Below are 11,390 nucleotides of genomic sequence, written 5' to 3' on the forward strand. Positions count from 1 at the left end.
GTTGCCACAATTTCTCAATTTTATTGGTGGATTATAAAGAGTAACTCATCTTTGCAAGAAGAGCTGAAGGTTGAGAAATCGAGTCCAAGTATTGCTGGAGGAGAAAACGGAATATTCTTTCAGCTATATTCCAGTGTTAAAAACATCAAAAAAAAGTCGAGTCAGATGCGACAAACCCCACAATCAAAACAACTCCAACTCAGTAATCCTGCCACTACACTACTACTTTAACACATTAAAGTATCAGTGCTGGTTTACAGAATGAAAGAAGTCTGGTAGCTGTAATAGAAGAACGTTAAAGCTTTTATACAGTATTTCCAACCAAGTTAGGGTAATAACTTCATCAACCTGGTACAAAACTCTCTTAACACTCTCTACAGCTACCGGGGGTGGGTCTCTTCTCCCATGTAACTGATGGGACAAGAGGAAAATGGCCTCAAGTTGTGCCAGTGGAGGCTTACATTGTATATTATTCACTGAACGGGTTGTTAAGCACTGGAATGGGCTGTCCATGGAAGTGGTAGTCACCATCCTTGGAGATATTTAAAAGAAGTGTAAATAAGGTTCTCAGGGACACGGTTTAGTGCTAAGTTAATGGTGGGACTCAATGATCTTAAAGGTCTTTTCCAACCTAAATGATTCTACGAGTCTATATAAAAAAAAAAAAAAAAGACACCCGAATACTCATCCATCGAATTAGAAAAAGTGCTCATGTTGGTCACTTCTTTTTTTCAATTTTGCTGGATTCTGAGCAAGTGGCAAGGTTACTGATACTTTTTGCCCTCACAGATAACATCTTTTTAAACATCTGAGCTGCAGGGATAATTCATTATTTATGGATAACTAACACACCACCAAATTAGAATCAAAGCTGCAACCAAAATAGCAAGCAGAACTAGAAATAATTATGTGTCTTAAAAGCCTATGTGTTCTTTCACTTTGGATTTAGGATAAGCATGTTAATCTATTCCATCTTTTGTTTGAAAGACTGACATCAAGTTTAATTGTAGCCATTACTAACTTACAAGCTACACCTGGCAGAAAACAATATTTGTAATATTCATTTGACTAATATATTGCCAGGCACATTTGTAATGAGATACCTTGTTGATGTTTCCGAACACACATTCTTCTTCATACATATACAAACAGTTTCCTTTGCAAAACAGCACCGTATTGTGCACTAGAACACAATAACGGCTATTTATTATTTTACAGTCGGGTGGAACTTAAACTCCAACCAAGATATCAACAAAACAAGTGCCATTGTCTTGAAGATTCCAACAGACCCACCTGTCCTAAGGAAGAATACTTAGTATTTCAATCTACCAAACACAAAAATGCAAATCACTGCCTGTTGTGAAAACCTTTATCTAGTTTATCTGCTAAGAAAGAAATTTACACATTTTGGTGCCCTCATAATAGAGGAATATACTGGCTGTCCGTGTTGTCCTGGCAGTGGTGGCCACAGGGGCAGTCTGTGAGGCAAGGTCAGGGCTGCCCCAAGCTGGAGACAGATGTTTCATGGCTCTAACAGGTGAGCCCCTTGGACAAGGTGGTGGCCCAGAGCAGAGGTTTGCCTCCAGCCCTTGGAGAAGACCACGGGGAAGCTGGTTGTCACCCTGTGATCCAGGGAGGACCACAGTGGGGCAGATGTCCACACTGCAGCTCATGGAAAGCCCATGCCCATGCTCCCAGCAGGAGCTTTGTGTGACTTGGTTTCTCATTCTATTCTAGTTTTAATTGGCAATAAATACAAGTCAAGCCTGTTTTGCCCATTATGGCAGTTGGGAAGTGATCTTCCTGTTTTTATCTCAGTCCAGAAGCTTTTTTGTCTTATTTTCTCTTGGTCCTGTTGAAGAGTGGGAGTGAGAGTGTCTGGGTGGGTGTCTGGCAGCCAGCCGAGGTTAACCAACCACAACAGAAAAAAAAACAAACAAAAAAAGTGAGATAGTGACAAGCCACTGCTCGCAGAAGGTTTTCCCTGACAAGCTTCTTTCTTTTAGACATTTCTACTGGAAATCCAGATTTTTTGAGATCATCTGGAAGAAGTCCCAGAAGATTATTCTGTCTCAGCAGGAGTCTGCCAAAGGCTCCAACTGCTTCTATGTTCTATGAAAAGGAACCATTCTACAGCCTCATTTCTCAGCATACCATCCCCAGGAAAACTGTATTTCCAGAAAAATCTACTACTACCATTTGGGGATTTTTCTCAGCTTAGCCCTGGCCTGGAAATTTCCATCCCCAAAACGCTGCACAGAGTAAGCTACACTCAGTCAAAAAAAATAAATAAAAAAAAAATCACATATCGCACTTGTATTTTCATTTGTCCCACAGGGTTACAGGTCAAATTCCTTGGTAGCACAATGGATATTTTCCTTTCCACATGGTTGTTTATTCCTTAACAATTGGGCACTACAATACCATGTACCAGAAACACGGTGTCCATAGAGTCATGTCCTTTTGCCTCCAGAATGAAGAATAGCTTTGTAATGGAAACTAGTGCATCCATGCATTAAAATGGCTCAAAAGATATAGAAAGTTTGACTTCTTAAAAACATCAGTATAAAAGCAGAGAACTGTCAGACTTGGTCTAGCTTACACTTTGTTTCAAGTCTGCCTAGGACCACCGGCATCTTTTTGGCTCCAACAAATGATACCTCGATTAAGCTATCAGCAGCTTGCATTTCTGATTTTAACGCGTACAGATTCCTTCTCTCCTTATATCTACAAGGACTGAACTTTCAAAGTAGCAAAAAGACAAACATCAAGTAACAGGGACAGCCAGCAACTAGAAAAACTGTCCACTCTTTTCTTCAGCTTCTCACCACGTCTATCTCCTCCAGACTGGAAGCAGATGCAATAATATTGCAATACTAACACAATTCTATTAATGAAAAGATGTTGGAAACCTCACTTAAAATCCTTTCTTTCTTCCTGCTCAACTGCGTTTTTGTTAACCTACCTGTCTTCCTGGCAACAACTTCCCCCAGTTTTTGCATTTGGATCTTACTTGCTATATCTCCTACCTTATCTAACCCCCATCTTTTCAAATTCAGTATTTTTTTAAAAAAAAGTTTATTCTTACCAGAGTCACCGACAGATTCATTACCCTTCCAAACTGATCAACGTAGTAGACATTATCCTGGTACCAGGAATCAAGGTGAAGATAATTATACATGCCAAAAGCACGCATGTGGTCAAGGGTATACTGATCATCACGAAGTTTCACTTCTGCTACAGCTGGGAAAAAAACAAAACAAAACGTAGCTATTTTAACACTTATTTATAATTTAATAAAGTTCAAACTATCAATTTAAAAATAGTTCCTCCATCCTTAGTCTGTAGGTCTGGTTTATCTGAAGAAAAATACTTCACATATACATAGTTTAAAATTTCACCATAAATTTGGAAAGCGGGTCATTCACACTGAAGACCACTGCAGTCATTCACTGTGATCATGTAATAACTATTCCCATTTACAGTGGCATGTTGTGGTGCGCTGACCATGGCTGCAGGCCAGCTCCCACCAAAGCCACTCTGTCAATCCCCTCCTCAGCTGGACAGGAGAGAGAAAATGTAACAAAAGGCTTATGGGTCGAGATAAGGACAAGGAGGGATCATTCACCAATTACCATCATGGGCAAAACAGACCAGATTTGGAGAAATTAGTTTCATTTTTTGTCAGTCAAAATTGAAGTAGGGCAATGAGAAATAAAATCTAAACTTAAAACACTCTTCCTCCCGGGATCAACTTCACACTCAATTGTCTCTACCTACTCCTCGACAAAGGCACAGGGGGACTGAGAATGGGGATTGCAGTCAGTTCATCATATGTTTTCTCTGCTGCTCGTTCCTCCTCCACTGGAGAACTCCTCACATTCTTCCCCTGCTCTAGTATGGGGTCCCTCCACAGAAGACAGTCCTCCAAAAACTTCTCCAACATGAGTTCTTCCCATGGGGCTGCAGTTCTTCATAAACTGCTCCAGCATGGGTCCTTTTTCATAGTGTGCAGTCCTTTCAGAAACAGACTGCTCCACCTCAGGCTTCCTTCAGAGTCACAGCCTTCTTCAGGCACAGTCACCTGCCCCAGCGTGGGGTCCTCTGCGAGCTGCAGGTGGATATATGCTCCACTGTTAACCTCCGTGGGTGCAGGGGGACAGCCTGCGTCACCATGATCTTCATGGGCTGCAAGGGAATCTCTTCTCTGGCACCTGAAATACATCCTCCCCATCCTTCTTCACCCGGTGTCTGCAGAGTTGTCTCTCTCACCTATTCTCACTCCTCTGCTGCTGCTCTTCTTGTGCAGCAACTTTTTCCCCTTCTTAAATACGTTATTGCAGAGGTGCTACCACCATCACTGATGCTTGAAGCCAATTGGCATCGGCTCCAGTGGACAGGGGGAAGATTCTAGCAGCTTCTCACAGAAGCCATCCCTATAGCCCCCACCGCTATCAAAACCTGGCCATGCAAACCCAATACACCTGTGCCCTTTCTTCCCAACATGTATTGAGATCCAATTTGTCAATAACCCTCACAAAATGAAACACACATGCAACAACTACTTTCTCCAAGGCAAAAAGCATGCTACCCACAGTTATCCATCTGAGTAAAACTTTTCCAAATAAAAACCTCTCCTCAGTTACCAGTAATCAGAACTGGGCTTGTCTTTCTAAGACTAACCAAGTTTTCTACAGACTAGCTGCAGCTTTTCCTTCCTATTCCATATGTATAGAGACACCAAGCAGCTATAGTCCCAACATCTCAAAATACATAGTATCTTCAAGTTTTAGCAAGGACATTAGCAGGGAGGTCTAGACCATCCTTTGTAAATGGCCTCAACCAAACTGGAAATCAATTAACTCTCCAGTACAGTCATCCCAGGATCCTTAGCTTCCCTGCAGGAAGCTTCTTAAACTTCATACAACAAGCAAAACCCTTTAGAAAGTTTTCAGTAAACTCTATCAGCCCATGATGATTAGCCTTCAAACCCAGAGTAGGGTAAAAGTGTAGCAAGGCTAATCTTTCTCACAGCAAGTTATTTTAGTTCCTACATTTGAGCTTCTACTTTCTTCTCCTTTCTGCTGAGCAACAGAGCAAAGTTATTTCCCACATTTCACTTCTATGTGCCTCCGTAACAGGGACCATTCACAAATCTGTGCTGCCGTCCTCATCTTAGGTTTCTTACAATTCTCTTTAGCATCTACTTAAAACCTACTGATGAAGCAGTAGTTTATTCTACTCAGTCAGAACACAAATTACCTCAAACAGTAGTTCATTTTGCAGTGCAGTCAGTGTCCCTGCAATAGGTACCACACCATCAGTCAGACAGTCACTACATGAAGCACAACTGACCCCAAGAGATCTTGGCTATTAACATAAAAGTGGCATAGGAAGATTATACTGTCTGATTAATAAAAAAAAAATCTAGTCATACTATAGAAAATGTTTGCAAAATGACAGTATAATTAGCAATTAGTCTCCTAATCACTGTTGGTATTTGCAAACCAACTGTATTAATTCCAGTCAGCTCAAAGCATTATTCATATAGACCACACAGGAGGGATTTCCGTACCGCTGCAATAAGTTACTGTTCTCTAAGCCATGGCCCTTCAAAAAAAAAGCTACAACATCAACAAAGGAATGAGAAGAAAATACACCTGTCATAACGGGAAAGACTGCTACCCATTCAAAATTCTACTTTAACTAATTAGAATATTTTACAGCAAATTACACTGTAAAAGACATTAAAAGCATGTGTTGTGAAAACTCATTTTAAAGCTGTTTGTACAATCAAGCTTTATCAGAGAGATATATTTCCCAACAGAACAAAAGATGATGTGAATATTCTGTAAACAATTAAAGAAAAAAAAATATAATTCAAGGTAATTATTTACAGTGAAATCAAGTACGTCTCATCTACTTCCCATACAGGTACATTAACTGATCTTCTGAAATTAGAATACATATGCAGAAGCATGTAAAGCTTTTTTAGTACAGAAAACCTAAAACTGCCTTATTTTGTAAAGCTTCCTTTTTCCACTTGTCTTTCCACGCCACCCTCAACATATTGCTGCTGTCAGAATTTTAACTAAAACACATACAAATAGTGAAAACAGCCCAAACTAGATGCTTTCTAAAGCAAAGACATAACCTTTCAAGAAAACTCTTGGAACAATATACTATTGGTTAGCAGACTGTAAATTGATAAGCTTTATAAAAGCTGGAAAAACATGAACAAATTGTCTGTCCTTGAGATTTTCAGCCTATAGCCCTGAGTAACAAGTGATAAGAAATAGGAGGTCCAAACCCTTTGTATAATTGCAACATCTAATTAATTATTCATAAACAGAAATCAGAAACTATACTATTTATAAGTCATTTTAAGCCAGGAAATCAAACAAATGGGTACTGTACTGTCACGAAATACTCCAAGTAAAGTTATCAACTGCTTGCAGAATGTATCCTGTATATATACACCTCTCTGTCAAGAAGTAATTAGAGAAACTATTCCATCCTCAATTAATTGAAATCTAATATGTGATCAAGTAAAATCTGTGCACAAATGCCATCGGCTATCACATACCATGTGCTCAGATAGTTTATAGGAGATTTTACACTAGGATGAAGTTCCTTCCTTCCTATGGTCTTCCAGGTTCAAGTTCTCTTGGTGGTCCTTGGAAAAATGAGGAGGAAAACCAACAGAGCTGAGTGCAAAAAAATGAAGGATAAAAGAGAGAAGAAGTGAAGACACTTAATAAAGTAAATTCAGAAGAAGAGATGTCAGTATAAAGGGAAAAGAATGCTTCAATCAGACAATGACCTTATTCAGTTACATAGTTACATAGTTTTATGGTGTTTTTGTTTGGTCAGATTTCTTTGCCCTTTTTTGGTTTTGTTTGGTTTATGGTTGTGGGGTTTTGCTTTGTTCTCGTGGGGGTTTTTTATATTTTTTTTGTAAAAGTCAGACGAATTCAGAATAGTTTGAAAACAATTAGGCGAAGATTTACATTCACACTACCTTTATTTAAAAGGAAAAACCACTAATTACAAAGCAACTCATAAGAATGAACAGAAGGAGTATGACGTGACTAACCTAACTGTATCTTATTATAGCTATTACTCTGCACTGCAAAAAAAAAAGCTCCTCTGCATAAAGAACACTATAGAGAGACTTAGACTTTAAATGAATAGTGAAGTCTTATATTTGTCGCTATCTATAAAGCAGAAGAGGGGGAAGCCTAAAGTAAAGAAAAAAGGGTGACAAACTCCTCTGCATTTTTAGATGTTTTACCAAATATATCAAAACAACTTTACAATACTGAAAAAAAATGTAAAATAATTACAACATCATATTGTTTTGGGGCATCAAACATTATATGCTTATACACCATACTTTGATTTGCAATGCCACCCAGTGGAAACAATTTAGTATTTCATATACCCTTATCTATTAGTGGAATAGATCACAATTTATTTTCTAGTATCAGCATTCAAAGATCCTTCTGACTCTGCATTCTTTTCATTTTAATATTAACAAATATGTTTCTATTGTTAATGGCATCATCATCATCTCATTGCTATTGTTAAGTAAAAGTACACAGCTTGCTTACTCTACCATTAAAAGTATGTTAATAGACCAAAAAATTAACAAGCACACAGCTTGCTGAAAACAAGCACAGGCTGACAGATACCATATAATGAAGCATCAAAGTATATCTGGCCAGTGAAAGTCAAGAGCACCATTCTCATTCCTTTAAAAATACTGTGCATCTTAGACATGGAGACAAGGATTTGCCCCATAATCACTGCTTTGGGCTTTGCTGAGATCAGATCAGAGAAGAAGAGACTATGGTAAATTACATGCTTTTGTCTCCTACCCAAAGGTTCAGTGATTTAAAAGAAAGGCACTATGAAGCTTAATGCAAATAAAGCATTTCAAAATAAGGTATCAAAATAAACTAAGGAAATAACTAGAAAACTAGATAAAATTTAGGATGAAAACCTGAGAATTAAGGGTAGAATAGCGTGGGACTCTTTATCAGTCGAAACATGTTACCAGGATGAGAGATTAGAAAATGAGAAAGGACTACGAAAGTTTAGATTAACTAGGACAGAACGGATAGCAGTTACCACAGATCTCATAGCTAGATAGGTATTTTAAATTTCTTTCTGCTTCGGCTGCATATCTGGCCACAGCAAATTCCTAGCAACCACAGTTAAAGGCAAAATTAGAATTGAAGACTAAGTTTTAGATCATAGTCAGAAAACAAAGCTCATTGTAGTTCACACAGAATCACAGAATGTCAGGGGACCTCTGGAGGTCATCTAGTCCAACCCCCTGCCAGAGCAGGTTCACCTAGAGAGGCTGCACAGGGTGGCGTCCAGGTGGGTTTTGAATGTCTCCAGAGACTGAGGATGACACATGAGCGTGACAACCACCACAGACGGTCCCGCAATACCATGTGCTGGTATCCACCTACTCCAGAAGCAGAAGCCTGCATCAATTCCATGTGTTAATTTTTTGGGGTCATTTTATTTTACAGGTAGCAATGAAAATCATAAAAATGGATAAATATAAAAAACAGACTAAAATAATGAAAATAAGTTTGATACTCTAATGCTTAACACACAAGTACTTAATAACACCCCATAAATACTTGAACTACAGCTGAGTTAACACAGTTCCACCTAAGAATGAGCACCTATTTTCTGTCACGTATTCCAAGTACTCTAAACCTCGTGTGTTCATCTTACTGTCATGAAATCTGGGATACCACATAGGCAGAACTCTAAATCCCAGGTCAACCACTTCTGAAAGTGTTTCCTGGAAAACAAATGAAAAATTGAACAGCCTTTTTACATTAATCTTCCAGATTCTACTACCATATTTTGAACAGTTGTGGATAAAATCAGAAATTAGTCAGTGTTTCTAAATATTTGACAGGTTTTTTCAGCTATTGTACTTTACTCACTCACATTTTGAGGAAATAAAATCAAACTTTTCACTCAGTGGTATATATCAATTCAACAATCCACAAACTACCAAGTTCTTAACCATGTTCCTGAGATTTTTAATCTGCTCATAGATGTGCTGGAAAACAGAAGTCCTTGGCCTTCTCATACAGTATTAATTTCTTCTCCCATACAATAATTTCAAAAAGCCATGGTCTACACACCTTCTGCAGCCTCTAAAACTCAACCCATTATACCTACACAACATAAAAGTCAAGTCATGAAAAGATGTCCTCAGTCTAACACATATGTAGACCACTGACACCAGGAAATACAAAGTTCAGTTACAGAACATCTCTGTACTGTGAGGTAACTACCTTAAAGCAAGCAGAATAAAATCTGCAAGTAAAGCCAGCTGTATGGCCTAAAAGCAAGCTGAAATATGGACAAAAAAATTCCAAAATATCTAGAAGACAGATATAGAGCCTGGTTTGGTCTGTATCTCATGCTACTAATTTTAAAAAGCAACAACATAAAAAAAGCTTTCCACTCTCCAGTGGACCAATATCTATCTATCTGTCTATATATCTACACACGTATACACACACAGAGAACAGAAGATTTAGTAGGACAGATGAATAAGTCAGACTGAAGTGAGTTAGGATCTTCATGTCATGGGAAGTGGAAAAAGGAAAGAACACAGGCGCACACACCAATCTTCTATTGCACAAGTTACTATAACCATTAAACATAAAATATCTGAAGAGACAAGAACTGACTAGATTCATCTCTCCATTAGCAACTCCATCGTTTAAGTATTTTAATGAAAATGTGTAACCCTCATTTCTTTAGAATAGGTGCACAACTGAATATGCAAGAACCTCAGCTTGTTTGGTCATAGGCAGAATAAAATAAACGAAAAAAACCACGAGACTGTACCTGCGCTATGCTAACTGTTGCCATCTTTGACACAGCTGTAGTATGCTCCTAACACACATATGCTCTCTCACGTTTGGATTGTCTTTTGAATGGTGACATCTCATTGGCCTTAGAGTAAAAATGCCGAAGTATATAACAAAAATGTTACTTTCATTAAACTTTACAGTCCTATCATAAACATACGCTATCACCCCAATCTCATTCAGTCCTCCTTTAATACACAATTCAAATGTAACTTCCATCTTGACAATTCACCATGGCAAATATACCTTTCTGATCCACTAACACAGTGCACTCAACATAAAACTAAAGTAACACATGATGGAGAACTCTGTAAACAGGTATATTGTTCAGTAAATATATATAGGTAGAGATCAGTACACCCAATTGTGTATTATTGTCCTAGCTTTGTGAAAACAGGAAACTAATCCTTACAAAAGACCTAAATGTCACAAATCAATAAAGGTAGAATGTTGAGAGATTTCAGGAAGCATGGCTCACGTTGTTATCACAAAGTCATGTTGGGTATATGCTTATGTTCTTCTTGGTTAATTAGCCTATGAACAGACGAGTACCTCAAATGTTAATAATGCTTCACAGAAAACATAAAGTATGAAATTTATAGCCTGAAGATTCACCTCTGAACTGTGGGCAGAGTAAGAAAGAAGAACAGCCAAAGTGCTTAAATTTGTAGAAGATACTCGTCTCATACACAGTTTTCTAAATTGCATGTACTCCATCGCACTCACGTGTGTGCTACCACTTTGAACCACCTGAGCTTGTCACTTGGCCTTACCAGGTATGCACAAGCCAAGAACAGATTGAGCACACAGGTTTCCTTATCCATTCAGAAGCGGGTAATGAGTGATAGAACAAGATGGAACAGCTTCAGACTGCAACAGGGGAGGTTTAGAGTGGACATTAGGAAAAAAATGTTCACAGAAAGAGTATTCAGACATTGGAATAGGCTGCCCGGGGAGGTGGTTGAGTCATCTTCCCTGGTTGTGTTTAAAGATCATTTAGATGGGGTGTTAGGGGATATGGCTTAGGGGTGAGCTTTGTAGAGTAGGGTTAATGGTTGGACTCAATGCTCCGAAGGGTCTTTTCCAGCCTGAACGATCCTACAGTTCTATAATTCTAAGTCCAGACCCACAGGGGAAGACAGCTGTAAGGCAGCGATTTGACGAGATCCAGAGACCTCGGTCCACCACGAAGCCACACCAGGCTGGGGCGGCGGGGAACCAATGACAACATCGCACCCAACTGCAACAAGAAATACCGAGACAAACGCCGAGTCTCTTCAAGGCCCGCCCCACTCCGCCGGGGAAGGGGGCGGGGGCCCCCCCCCTGCCGCTAAGGTGGGCCAGGCTTTCCCCACCGAGGGCCGCCGGGCCGGGCCCTGGAGCACCGCAAGAGAACGCAGGAAACCGCAGACGGGGGCCGGCCGTGCCACGGGGCTAAGGAGAGGCCCGGCGGGTTCGCCCCCTCCCTCCCCC

General features: G+C 39.5%; 1 protein-coding gene across 1 annotated transcript in view; it reads right to left on the reverse strand.

Moving 5' to 3' along the window:
* NUDCD1 (NudC domain containing 1) overlaps nucleotides 1-3,235 on the reverse strand; it is a 29,742-nt gene extending 26,507 nt beyond the window's left edge. Inside the window, exon 1 of the mRNA XM_009869872.1 lies at nucleotides 3,089-3,235. Within this exon, the coding sequence (XP_009868174.1) occupies nucleotides 3,089-3,196 (108 nt within the window). The 5' untranslated portion in view covers nucleotides 3,197-3,235. The remainder of the gene's footprint in view (nucleotides 1-3,088) is intronic.
* Between the last annotated feature and the right edge of the window lie 8,155 nt (nucleotides 3,236-11,390).

The sequence above is a fragment of the Apaloderma vittatum genome, unplaced genomic scaffold (genome assembly GCF_000703405.1).
Source record: "Apaloderma vittatum isolate BGI_N311 unplaced genomic scaffold, ASM70340v1 scaffold105, whole genome shotgun sequence".
In the NCBI taxonomy this organism is placed as follows: Eukaryota; Metazoa; Chordata; class Aves; order Trogoniformes; family Trogonidae; genus Apaloderma; species Apaloderma vittatum.